Source organism: Myotis lucifugus, unplaced genomic scaffold (genome assembly GCF_000147115.1).
Source record: "Myotis lucifugus unplaced genomic scaffold, Myoluc2.0 scaffold_12, whole genome shotgun sequence".
Taxonomy (NCBI): domain Eukaryota; kingdom Metazoa; phylum Chordata; class Mammalia; order Chiroptera; family Vespertilionidae; genus Myotis; species Myotis lucifugus.
In genome coordinates this window covers 4,427,824-4,441,539 of record NW_005871060.1, presented here as the reverse complement: position 1 = coordinate 4,441,539, position 13,716 = coordinate 4,427,824, and the positions used below count along the sequence as shown (strand labels likewise).

Genomic DNA, 13,716 nt, shown 5'->3' with positions numbered 1-13,716 from the left:
TCTGGGTCCTGCCCTTCAGCCACTAGCTGTCTTACTTCCATAAAGAAATTGCTCGTTAGAGATGTGTGTATGTGTAGGGGGGGTGGGGAGGGGGGAGAATAATGACACCACCCATAATTACCCAGATATTTTAGATGATGATGCTAGAACTTACTCTTTTTTCTCCCATTTCCCCCAAACTGACCAGTTTGGGTGCTTTTTTTAATCGTAGCCTACCTTCAAAGGGACCAAAATTTTCGATACTATAATTTGCCACTTATGGTCACTAATGAGCACGTACATAGCTATTGCAGTATAAAATATATGTGCACACACATCTTTCTCACACACACACACACACACACACACACACACACATACGTTGCCCAAAAGAAAAAACTGAATAGTTAATGGAAAAGGCAACTTGGCATACCCATAGTGCAGTAAATTATTATCTTTGTACTCAATTATGCTTAATTCTAATTTTGATCGTTGTGTTTTGATTTTGATTGTTTGAGAGAAAAGAGGTGGATGATGGAGGTTATCCTGAATCATAGACTCCGAGAAGGTTTGCTCTTCCCAAATTCACCTCAGAGAACCTGGGAGGGCTGGGCTCAGGGTAAGGAAAGAGTCATTGTTTAGACCTGGGGCATCCTTTGCCCTGAAGGCCCTGCTTCCTGGTGATCCTGCCTCAGCCTGGCAGTGGTTGCCTAGTGATACGAATAATGAAGTTTTCAGAAATGTTTGAGATACTAGTATTTGCTAAATATCTTATGTACATTTTCATTTGTCTCCCAACAACGGTTGGAGGTTTCTTGTTTCACAGATAAAAGAGCTAAGAAAGAGTAAAATGGCACCCCCCAACCAGCTAGGAAATGGCAGGTGGGCAGTGGCAGGTACCTTGTGCACCCCCACTTGTCTGTATAAGGAGCCTGCATTCTGATTTTTTGTGGGGTTTTTTTTTGCATTTTTAATAAATAAAATGTTAAGTGATTGGCAGCCCCAAATATATGGCTCTTGTTACATGTGTAGCCACTCTGAGTAGATGACAGAACAGTGTTAGTCTACAGCATTTTCTTTTTTTTTAAAAAAAGTTTTTATTGATTTTAGAGAGAGAGGAAGGGAGAGGGAGAGAGAAACATTGATGTGAGAGAGAAATAACGATCGCTGCCTCCCGCAAGTACCCCAACTGTGGATCGAGTCTGCAACCTGGACATGTGCCCTGACCAGGAATCGAACCGGCGACCTTTCCATGCACTGGACAACTCTCAGCCACCTGAGCCACACTGGCCAGGGGGCCTTCTTTTTTGTTTGAATTACAAATAGTGTGGTGCAATAGCAGAGCAGTAACAAGTTATGCATAATTTTGTGTTTCTTAGTGATCTGCTATGACTTTCATTCTAATTGTCATAGAAGCTGTAAGTCAACCAGGCAAAGTAGCATTTACCCAGGACTTTAGCGCAATCTAAGTGGACCTAACCGAAGGCAGAAAGGATGCTTGAGGAAGATAGGCAGTGCATGTCAAATCCATGAAATGTGTCTTCTCTCTCTCTCTCGTTCCTTTTCCGCCGAATCTTCCTGGACGATGTGGGCAGTTGCTTAAAGATTCTCGCCGTGGGAGCAGACACCGTGTCTTCCTGCAGCCCGTGTGCAGCACGGTGGAAGGCGGATTAGCAGGAGGAGGTGGGGCTCGCACCGCGGGGCTGTTGGTGATTGTACGCTCAGTAGAATTAGGCTTTACTAGGAAAGAGAAGCCCTGTGCTTCCCAGCCTGCAGGCTCCAAGACCCTGGGGAAATGTTCTGTTTTCAAGAGAATTGTTGAAATAGTACTAGGAGGAAGTTGCCTCAGAATCTTAAACTTTTTATACCCAAACCTTTATTTTATTTTTTAATATACATATTTTTATTGATTTCAGAGTGGAAGGGAGAGGAAGAGAGAGAAAGAAACATCAATGATGAGAGAGAATCATTGAGCGACTGCCTACTGCACGCCTTACACTGGGGATCGAGCCTGAAACCTGGGCATGTGCCTTGACCTGGAATTGAACTGTGCCTTCTTGTTCATATGTGAACGTTCAACCACTGAGCCACGCTGACCAGGCTACACCCAAACCTTTAAAGGGAAGAAGAAAGGTCTAACTGAAATTCTCTAAAACACTACGTCATGAGATGAGTGGCCGTAAAGGGTCTTACCCTGCCACTGGCAGCCCCTTATCAGGCCTTCTCTCTGGGAGGTGGCTGGTCAGCTGAGCACGCTGGGACCCCGGACCTGCAGCAGCAGCACCGCCTGTGAACTTGTTAGGATCAAAATTCACAGGTCCCTCCTAGTCCTTTGTTCAACTTGTTTATGAAATAATTTTAGAGATAAATTACCCCTACAGCTCTCCATGAAACCAGAAAGGTCTGGAGAAGCAAGCACCGGTGCAGTCATACCAGGAGAATGAACAGGGAAGCTTTCAAGAAGAACTTTCCTGAGAAATTAGAGCAGGATTCTCTGCTCGGCACTACTGAGGTTTTGACCATGATCGTTCTTTACTGTAGAATTGGCATTGGGCATTGTAGGAGGCTTAGCCGCATCCCCGGTTTTTACCCACTAGATGCTAGTAGCAGCCTTCGGGTTTTGGTTTGTGATAATTGACAATGTCTGAAGACTTTGCTAAATGTCCCTGGAAGGGGGAAGGAGGCAGAGTCACCCACCCCTTGGAGAGCCCAGGCTTAGAGTGGTGCAACTGAGCGCTATTATCTTCAGAGGAGGTTGTCGGGAGGGATATTTTACAGAGGCAGTGCGGCGGCATTCGTAACGGGATAGTAATAGGCGCCAGTGCTCACTGCTCACCAGGCATGGTGTGTGTTTTGCATACCTCTTTTAATCTTTACAACAAATCTATGCTTGTTGTAAAGCAAGTACTATTTCCCCCACTTTATGAATGAAGAAACCAAGGTTTAGAGATTAAGTCACACTGAGAAGTGATATGCCAGGGGTTCAATCCCAGGTCCTTCATATATATATATAAAATTGATTTTTTACAGAGAGGAAGGGAGAGAGAGAGTCAGAAAGATCGATGAAAGAGAAACATCGATCAGCTGCCTTCTGCACACCTCCTACTGGGGATGTGCCCGCAACCCAGGTACATGCCCTTGCCCGGAATCGAACCTGGGACCTCTCAGTCCTCAGGCCGACGCTCTATCCACTGAGCCAAACTGGTTACGGCAGGTCCTTTTCACCATGATGCTGTGTTGCCAGTCATACACCTGTATGGATATACGTATCTCTATCTATGGGTCTGTTGGCCTGTCCCTATCTACCTTCCAAATCTGGGAAGGACTGGAGAGGGCCAGAGCCAAACTGTGACTTTGAAAACATTTGAGCTGGTACCAAAAGCAGGTACCGAAGCAAGGTGTCTTCTGCCATTGCAGCCCCCCCCCCCCGCCTTTCCTTCCTTCCCTGTGCCCAGGAGCCTTCAGCCTCTGCCTGCTCCCCCCCTCCCCACCTCTCCCCTTCCCTCAGGGGAAGACAGTTCTGTGTGCTTCTCGTGTCCTCTCGCAGAGTCCGCTGTGCACCCCCCGGGCTCCTGGATATCAAAGGCTGTGCTCTTCAGGGCCTGGAGGGCAGCTCGCATCATCAAAGGGAGCTGCTGGGAAAGCAGTGCTGACTGGACCCAGACTTCACAGGAAAGAACAGCCCGATCTCTTCTGATCCCGAGCCCCTTGGGGCCCCAGGAGCTCTGCAGAGATTGGTGTCTGGGTGGCTTTGTTAGCGCAGGTAGTGGAAGTGGGGTTCTTGTGGTGCCACAAGGAAAGCATTCCAGGAGATCCACGTACGGGAGATTGTGGCGTGGTAAGATTTATTTGTGGCACCGGATGCAAAATCAAAGGAGTGCCCCTGGGTTTCCAAAGTCTCATCTCCTTCATCCCACCGTGAAAAAGTCCACTCTTGCTCTCATCAGACCCAGAAATAGAGCCAGTGTCCAGAGATTCCGTGCCATGTTAAAGCTTAGTCGAGGGGTGGGCAACCCCTGGCACGCATGCCAAACATGGCACACCAGTAACTTTTGCTGGCACGCGAAAACCTCTTATAATCTTCCATTTACAGTTTTTTTTTAAAAAAAAAATATATTTTATTGATTTTTTACAGAGAGGAAGGGAGAGGGATAGAGAGTTAGAAACATCGACCAGCTGCCTCTTGCACACCTCCTACTGGGGACGTGCCCGCATCCAAGGTACATGCCCTTGACTGGAATCGAACCTGGGACCTTTCAGTCCACAGGCCGACGCTCTATCCACTGAGCCAAACTGGTTTGGCTACAGTTTTTTTCTTAATATCGACTTTTTAATTTTTCAGATAAATTCAGTGTAGGTGCATCTTAGATAAATAAATAATTTTACATAACAAGTTATCTTAAAGACCATAGACATGGATTGACGAGAGAGGGGAAGAGCAATTTCTATGCCTCTGCCTTAACTCTCCCTGCCTTCCTACATCTGACCAGTGTTTTGGTTTCATCCACATACACTTGTGAATCTTTATTCTTAGTGATGAATTTTGTTAAGTCTCGTAATAGGAGTAGCCTGACAGATGAAAGTAGTAGCTCGTGCATATCTCTGAAGGTCATGAAATATAAACCTGATGTAAAATCTCTGTCATCAGTGATGCAGCAGCAAAAGTCCCACTGATAATATCAAACGGAGTCATAAAGTTTTCTGTCGGACTATCAGTGTACATGTATACATTAAAAAATAAATGTATTTTTCATCATATACTGTGTTTTTGTTGCTCGAATGAATTTTATTATTTCTTCAAGGTTCTTCACATACGTACACCTTAAGAGATATCAAGTAGGTGTAACATGTTCTCAAAAAATTAGGGTTGGCACGCAGAAGAATTTTGACTCAGAGATTTTGCTGGTTTTGGCACGCACTCACAAAAAGGTTGCCCACCCCTGGCTTAGTCCTTTGGTGCCCACACAGTCTGCCAAGGGTCCAAGGCGGCTGCTAGACCCGCATGGTTGCTATGAAGAGTATCTCAAATCTTCCCGTTCTTGCACTAGCCTTGCCTCCTCTGGCCAATGACCTGTTCCCAGGTGTGACTAACAGACAAGTACCTTCCCTCTGTCACCCAGACTTTACTGGGCTTGCGTCTACTCTCCCCCTGTCCAGTCCCTTCCTGTGGCCTCCTGGGGAGTGGTAACTCGCAGTTTCCTGGCAAAGCGGCCTAAATGGCATGCCTATACTGCTTGGCCTTCCCTTTGCTCCTTTCCAGTTATTCATAAGGAGGTTAAATTACAACGGTATCATTTTGGGCCTCAGCTATCTTCAGCTGAAATTAATCTGTATGCCAGCGTGGTACATTCTGGGGAGACTCCTTCTGAAGCCCCACAGGGCATATACCTAGAAGTGGAATTGGTGGGAAAAATGGTAATTCTATATTTAACTCTTTGAGTAACCAAACTTTACCATGGTGGCTGCATGATTCTACACTCCCACTAGCAGTGCACAAGGGTTCCAGTTTCTCCACATCCTCACCAACACTTGTTATTTTCTGTTTGTTGAGTTACAGTAGCTGTCTTAGTGGCTGTGAGGTGGGCAGATACAGGCTTTTTATCAGATCCTCTTCTCCAATCCAGGCTTTGCATTTTGGGGTCCTTATGCCTGGATCTTGCCTCCTCCTCATCCTCTAGGGATTAGCTTAATCCTCACTTCCTCTGCAAAGTCCTCTCTGTGCCTACAAACTAAGTTATCACCCTTTTAATCTCTCATATCATCCGGTTCATTTCCTCCACAGCACTTGCCTTACTTTGTATTTATATAATAAGTAATTTACTTTTCAAACTCCTGTTTGAAAAGGAAGGGGCGGTGTTTGTGGGGTCCCCTTGTGAAGCTAGTTCTGAGCTCAGTGCCCTGTCCATAATAGGAGCTCAGTAAATGGTCTCATGAGGCCTTCCTTGGCTTGCCTGGTGCTCATGTTTATGACAAGCTGAGGCTGAACTGAATGCAGGATGATGGTGAGTGTGTTATTATAAGTAAACTTGCCAGCTGGTAATGGCTGAATACAAAACAGGGGTTTGACCTTCAGTTTGTGTTTTGAGCTGACTGAAAGGTCATGATGCATTGAAGTTCCTTCCATTAGAATTAAGACAGCCTCTAGGGTCCCGCAGCCAGCAGGGTGTTCAGACTATGTGCTCTTCCTATCTTAGATTCACTTTCTGTCTAGTTTTCTTCATTGGTAAAATGGAGATCATAATATTACCTACCCCCCTACACGTGAGGTGAGTACAGTATTGAACGAGTTACTCTGCATAAAGTGCTTAGAACAAACAGGGTCTGGTACATAGAAAGCTCTCAGTCAACAGTAGCTATTAATTTTCACTCTGATTCTAGAGAGACAAAGGCAATAAACAAGGGTTAAAGAGCTCCACCAATTACTTCCTTTGTCTAGTTCTCAGGGGTGGGTCTTGAAGGGGACTGACCATCTCTCTCTGAGCAGGTCCAGAAGTAAGGGAGTTTTAATTTTTGGTTCTTAGCTTTTTGGCAGTCCTTAGCATTTCTCTAGGAGTGTTCTTTGGTTGTGTGGTCCAGAGGGGTCACCACAATCCGTCTCTGAACATTGTCCCAATAGGGACTCAGGATACATGGGGTGGGGGAGGCGGGTTCTGCTTTCCCCTGTGGACGCCAAAGGGGCTGTGGATTCTCCTTCTTCTGTTGCTGGCAGCTAGAGCCGGGGTTTGTGATCAAATCATTGGCATTTAGATGGTTCTGCCTTGGAACCTTGGGTCTTGATAGATTCAGACGTAGGCGTAAGGCCACACAGAGACTCTTCTTGGCAGTTGTGGAAGATGACAGGGTCCATGGTATAACATAAGTACCCAGTCACCCCGAGTCCAGGGGTGATGATGCCTATGGTGGCATCCTAGGCAAATGGTTGATTTTTGTTTTGTTTTGTCACATGTCTATTTAATTTTACACAGAGAAATTACGCAAAACAATAAAATCTAATAGGAATTAAGTAACTTTTAAAAATGTACTTTTTGATTTCAGAGAAGGGAGAGGGAGAGAGAAACATCAACGATGAGAGAGAATTATTGATCAGCTACTTCCTGCACACCCCTACTGGGATCGAGCCTGCGGGTGCCCTGACTGGTAATTGAACTGTGACCTCCTGGTCAACCATCAAGGTCAAACTCCTGTTTTGCCTTTACCAGGTGGTTGAGGGGTTGACGCTCAACCACCAAGCCACAATGGCTGGGCAGAATTCAGTAATTTTTAAATAACTGATGTATAGAGCTATAACTTATACCATACAACCAATCTATTCCAAGTGTACAATTCATTGGTTTTTAGTATACTCACATGATTGTGCAATCATTACCAAAATCAAGTATAGAACATTTTTTATTACCCTTTACTCCCCAAACCCTGTATCCATTAGCAGTCATTTCCCTCTCCCCTTGCTCTCTCCAGGCAACACAAATCTACTTTTTGCTCCTATAGATGGCAAATTGTTCCTAAACCAGGACTTCCCTTGGGAGAAGATTCCTATTTTAGGCTTGCATTAGTTACCTATTGCTACAGAACAAACTACCCCAAAATTAGCAGCTTAAAACAACATGCATTTATTTTCTCACAGTTTTTAGTTCAGGTGCAGCTGAACTGGGTCCTCTGCTTTTAGATGCTTCTCATGAGGCATCATGTGTTGGTCAAGGGTCTTACCTGAAGGCTCAATTGGGGAAGGATCTGCTTTCACTCTCACTTACCTTGTTGCTGGCAGGACTCGGCTCCTTGTGGATTGTTGGACCGAGGGCCGCATTTCCTTGCTGGTTGCTGAGTGGAGGCCACCCTCAGCTCCTTAGCCAACGTGAGAATTTGCTAGGATTTATGATGGGGTTATGACCTGATAAATTCTCCATAAGTTGAAAATGAGTGTAATACACTTAATCTACTGAACATCGTAGCTTAGCCTAGCCTACCTTAAATGTGCTCAGAGAACTTACATTAGCCTGAAGTTGGGCAAATATTCTGAGTTTCATCTAAAGAGTAATTGCCTTTCTCTTCTCACCAGAAGCAGGGGACACAGATAGGCATTTTGTACACTTAATGGGATACAAAAACAAAAACAAAATCCAAAAACTACTGGCAACGCTATATTATGGTCACGGGGCTGGCTGGGAGCTGCGGCTCACTGCCACTGCCCAGCACCACGAGAGAGTATTGTTCTGTATATCACTAGTCCAAGAAAGGTTTAAAATTCAAAATTTGAAGTACAGTTTCTACTGGATGCATATCGCTTTTGCACCATCATAAGGTCTAAAAATTATTAAGTAGAACCATCTTCAGTCAGAGACCATCTGTACTTGCCCACCATTCTGCAATTTTGTGAATCTGGTTTCTATTGATCTAGTTCCTTTATCTGTGAGCTATTAGCACTGCTAATTACTCCTTCTTTTTTTTCAAAGTTGTGTCTGAATACTTTACTACCTCAGAGCCAGCTAGCCAGCATACATCAAAAACTAGTTTAGATGTTAATCTCCACAAAGATCATAGAAGAGAGGTTAGGAACCCTCAAATTAGCCTTATCAAAATTGTTAATGGAACAGCCCATAAATTCTCCTATCTAACCCAGGGTTTTTGCAGTTTATCCTCACTTTGGCTATGACCAGAAGGTTGTATGCGTTCTTTCTTAAAGGTTCTACAGAATTTTAGTATCAGACATCCAGTGCCAACTAGCTTAAACAAGAAAAGGGAATTTGTGGTCTCACATAACTAGGAGAACTACTGGGGTGGCTCACAGGATCAGAAGAAGAACTATAGAGCTCCAGGGCCTGCAACCAGTGGCTCCGTGTGGGTAGTTCTCTCTGAAGCTCTTGTTAACATCTCATCATCTTTGTGTCTCTCTTTCTTGGCCTCATTCTTCACTATTGTAATCATGCCTCCGTATGTGACTTTTAGTTTTTCAGCCAGAAGAGAAAGAAGGGTTGGGTCTGGTCTTTAGTCCCAATGCCAGGAAGATGGGATACTATGCTAGGCCAGGCCTGGGCCACATGGCCATATTCCTGTGGTCAGAAGAAGGACCATGAAAAAAAACTGCTCAGTACAGGCTCTGGCTCAAGCCCATTGTCAGTGCCCCCTACCCCAGGCATAGACAGATCAACCTTGTAAGTGATCCGTGAAATATTCAAAATCCCAGAAAAGGAGAAGACAGTGCCATAGGCTATGGTAAGGCCCTGCCTGGGAACTGTGGCTTGGGGGAATTCTGTTTTGGGTTTTCACGGAGTCTTCATTGCACCCAAGGTCCACTGTCTTACCTATTGGTAAAATAGAGTCACACTGAATTTTTCCAGTATTGATTGTACTTGTTCCCTAACCACTTGACAGTTGAAAAAAAATTATTGATGGGGATGTGAAGGCCAGGGATGAATGGAAAATAGCTGCCCCAAGGTGGGGGGAGTGAGGGCATGTGCCGGGGGGGTAGGGGAGGCAGGGGGGGAGGTCAGTGGGGAAAAAAAAGGAGACATATGCACTACTATATGTAATACTTTAAACAATAAAATAAAAAAAATAAAAAAGAAAGAAAATAGCTGCCCATTTCATGGGCTTATGACCAAGGTTAAACTATATTAACAAAAGAGGCCAGAGACTGGCCAGCACTGATCAGTGGTTGAGGGTCGACTTATGAACCAGGATGTCACAGTTCGATTCCTGGTCAGGCACATGCCTGGGTTGCGGGCTCAATCCCCAGTGGGGGGCGTGCAGGAGACAGCCGATCAATGATTCTCTCTCATCATTGACGTTTCTATCTCTCTCTCCCTCTCCCTTCTTCTTGTATAGTTATAAAGCACCTCTATTATTGGAATTTTTTTCCAACATAAAATATTTTAAAAAGAGGCCAGAACTTTTTATTTACTACTACTCTCTGTGATTTATGGGCATATTGTTGACTTTTGTTTTTAACCTTTCAAGTAAGGAATATTTGACAAGTTTATGAAATTCACATGTATTCAGAGACTCATTAATCTTAGTGCCAGGGTAAGGCTTGTTTTTAGACCCATGGGATCTTGGATCTTGATCTTGGATTGAGATCAAGATCAGTCAGACTTGACTTTTCGAAGAAGTAATGTTGTGCTCCCTTTATTTTTATTTTTTAAATATATTTTATTGATTTTTTACAGAGAGGAAGGGATAGGGATAGTCAGAAACATCAATGAGAGAGAAACATCGATCAGCTGCCTCCTGCACACTCCTTACTGGGTATGTGCCTGCAACCAAGGTACATGCCCTTGCCCGGAATCGAACCTGGGACTCTTGAGTCCGCAGGTTGACGCTCTATCCACTGAGCCAAACCGGTCAGGGCTGTTGTGCTCCCTTTAAATATGTATATTGACACTGGAGTAATCCTAGTAATTCTTTCAAGGAAGTACTACAGTGGGGTCTCTGTAGGGAACTCCTCCCGGTCTAGGACCCTTCACAGTTGCTTGGGGATGTACTCACAGCTGATCACTTGTTCTTTGGTGGTTCTTTATGGAGGGCCCTGACTGTGCTAAGTGATAGAAGCAATTGTGTAGGATAATCTGCCTGATCCTACATACCTAGAGCTGGTTTAGGGTTTTGCCCCAAGTAAGGAAACAGCTCACTTCTAAATTTAGATTGGGATCCAGTATTAAGGATGGCAGTGTAGAGAAGATAAAACCTACTTGATATCTCCCAGAAGCCAAGGGGCATGTAGAGGGTGGGAACTTGGTTCTTGGTTCAGACAAACTTGGGTTTGACGCTTAGCAAAGACACCCCCTAGCTTTGTGACATTGGGAAATTCGTTCACTTCTGTTTTCTCATCTATAAAAAGGGGCTGATACAAACCCAAAGGGATTGTTTGATGTGTTTTAATAACAATCCAAGGAAGACATTTAGCACTGTATGGGCACATTGCTTGAAAATCACTGTGAAAATTGTAATAACCTTGGGAATCATGATTTTTTGGTCCCTGCGTGTCCTCTTTCCATCATGCACTTATGACCTCTCCCAAGTCTCCATACACAGAGCAAACCACCACTACCACCTGGGGGCGGGGCATGAGGTCTTCAGCAGAGACTTTAGAACCAGGGTGACATGCAGGATTCAATTCTCAGAGATCCAGTTCCTCAACTGCAAAGTGAGACAATAACACAGGTTGTGAGGGTTAGAGATAATAATGAGCTCCACTATAGGTTGGCTTTTTAAAAATTCCTTATCTGGCCATCTCTGTGAGCCCAGGCCATGGTGGCAGTTTAAGCGAGGATCTCTAGAAGACAAACCTTAGCTGTCCCTGATGTCAGTGTTTTCCTACTAGCCCTGAGCCAGACTTCATTGCTTTTAGTTCTGGCCTGCATGATTTCCTTCAAACCAAGGTCGCTGGAGCCATGATAATGGGCACTGACACTTGGAAATATGCTCTTCAGATAACTCATCCTGGCACGATTGCCAATTAAGAGGCAACATAGAGATCACTCTCAGCCCTACCGAGGGTGGATGTGTAAGACTGAACTACAAATGCACACTAATATGGTTGTGATTTTGCATCAAGACTGGCAAGAGACATTAGCAAAGAAAAGATTTGTTTGGTATAGAAAAAATGATGTTCAAAGGTCAAAGTTTCTTGAGGAAGGTTCTCTTTGCTTCTGTCTGGTACCGGAAAGCTACAAATCAATACAACGTCTGCGTTTGCCCAGGTTATTCATTCTTCGCACCACTGCACATGAGATCCTGTTCAGGAGAAGAAAAGCATGGGGATGTTTGAAAGCTCTGTGCCATCTGCTGACATTCTCCCTGCTTGTGCCTTGCAGCCTACTTCTGCTTCCTCCTGACTGCTCTGGGTGTGACAGCTGGTGCCCATCGCTTGTGGAGCCACAGGTCCTACAAGGCCAAGCTGCCTCTGAGAATATTTCTGGCTGCCGCCAACTCCATGGCTTTCCAGGTAGGGATGGTGCACATTCCTCCACACACATTCTAGACTCGGTGCTCTAGCCCCAAGCACTCCCTGCCTCTCCCGAGTTTTAGCTCCTTGGAGCTTTACATACTGTAAAATGTCACCTGGGGACTGCGTGGCTCAAGACATGCTGAACCACAGAGGAGGAAGGAGATACCTCCCTCCAGAGTCCAAGCCCTCCATATGCCCTGAAACCCTCTATTTTTGTCCAGTTCTAATGAGAGCCAAGTTCTGTGCTGAGTATGCTATGTACATATTGCATTTGATCCTCCCAGTAACCCCATGCATTAGGTGCTGTGTGTTCCTGTTTTACAGATGAGGAAACTAAGGCTTAATGAAGTTAAAGAACGAATCTCAGGGAAGGTGGGGGAGGGTGGATGGGTGGGAAGTAATCAATCAAAGACCTTGTATGCATATATGCAGAACCCATGGACACAGACAATAGGGTGCTGAAGGCCTGGGGTGGGGGGTGGGGGTGGGGGGCAAGGGGCAGGTTGGACGGGGTCAATGGGGGGGGGGAAAGGGGACATATGTAATACTTTCAACAATAAAGAATTATTTAAAAAACCAAAAAGAACGTAGCCAAATTATATGACTAAAAAATGGAACATCTAGAGTAAGCAAATTCAGGTCTGATACAAAGCCATTACTCCTACAAAACATACTTTTGAGGTCCCCCTCTAAGTTTGTAGTGGAAAGTCTATTCAGTATGGAGTCAGAAGACTCAGGATTTGAGTCTGCTGGTTACTAGTTGTGCATAACTTACTCATCTCCAGTTTCTTCATCCGTAAAAATATGAATGTGACTTCACTCCCAGAGCTGTTACGAAACCATTGAAAATTTCAAGGAGCTATAACAATGTAAGAGAGCGTCACACTACCCTGGGATTGGGCCATCATTCTCAGGACTGTTCCAGTCCTAGGCTGTTTCCCACCAGCTGGGTCACTTTCTGAGCTCCTGGAAGTTTGGATGGATCATGGATCTCTGTTTTCCAGTTCCTCCTCTGATCCAGGCAGGGTGAGTGGGAACAACTTGTTCTCAAAGTCTCTGCCCATATATGAGTGCAGGTGATTCCAGACCCATTGAATTTTCACCCATTGGGAAGAAATGGCAATTCCCCAAACTGCGTTAGGATCCAAGGAAGCAAATGACCCAGAAGCCTCTCTGTGACTTCAGACATGCACGTCGCATGGCCCCCTCTGCAATGGGCCTCCCATCCCTGTAAGACAGCATTTCTCTGCATTGCTCTTGTGTCTAAGATTCTGAATCCCTATTTAAGGCTTCCCTCCTACAGTTGGAGCATTCGTAAAGCAAATAGGATCTAACACAATAGATCGCTTAGGGAGCACAATTCGTATTCTGAACACCTACTGATTATAATTCAAGCACAGTCGGGAATTAGAACCGCGGTTCTCGGGTAGAAGCTGTTGGGCACAAAGGAGTGGTTGGCAGCTTCTTGGTTTTATGTTTTGTTCACCTCTGGCATTGTGAACTGCGCTGCACTTTGTTTTGACTTCAACCATCTTAGTTCAGTGTTGTGCTTTTTCATCGTAACAGTGAGTTATAATAATAATAATTTAGAAACTCATTGACTCAGGTCTTAGATGCTATTTAGGACTTAACTCAGTAATTTTCATTTATTTTGTTTAAGCAGCTTATTATTTTTAGCCTCCAATTATACACTTGTATAAAGCACCTCTGTTATTGGATTTTTCCCCCAACATAAATAACTTGAAGTTGAGAGCCTAAACCTCTTTCCCACTGAAACTATTTGTTTGTAACTC

The 13,716-nt window shown here is 44.7% G+C and overlaps 1 protein-coding gene across 1 annotated transcript in view; it reads left to right on the top strand.

Annotated features, from left to right (window-relative positions):
* SCD5 (stearoyl-CoA desaturase 5) overlaps positions 1–13,716 on the top strand; it is an 83,873-nt gene that overhangs the window by 14,968 nt on the left and 55,189 nt on the right. The window contains exon 2 of the mRNA XM_014451988.2: positions 11,790–11,920. Within this exon, the coding sequence (XP_014307474.2) occupies positions 11,790–11,920 (131 nt within the window). The remainder of the gene's footprint in view (positions 1–11,789; positions 11,921–13,716) is intronic.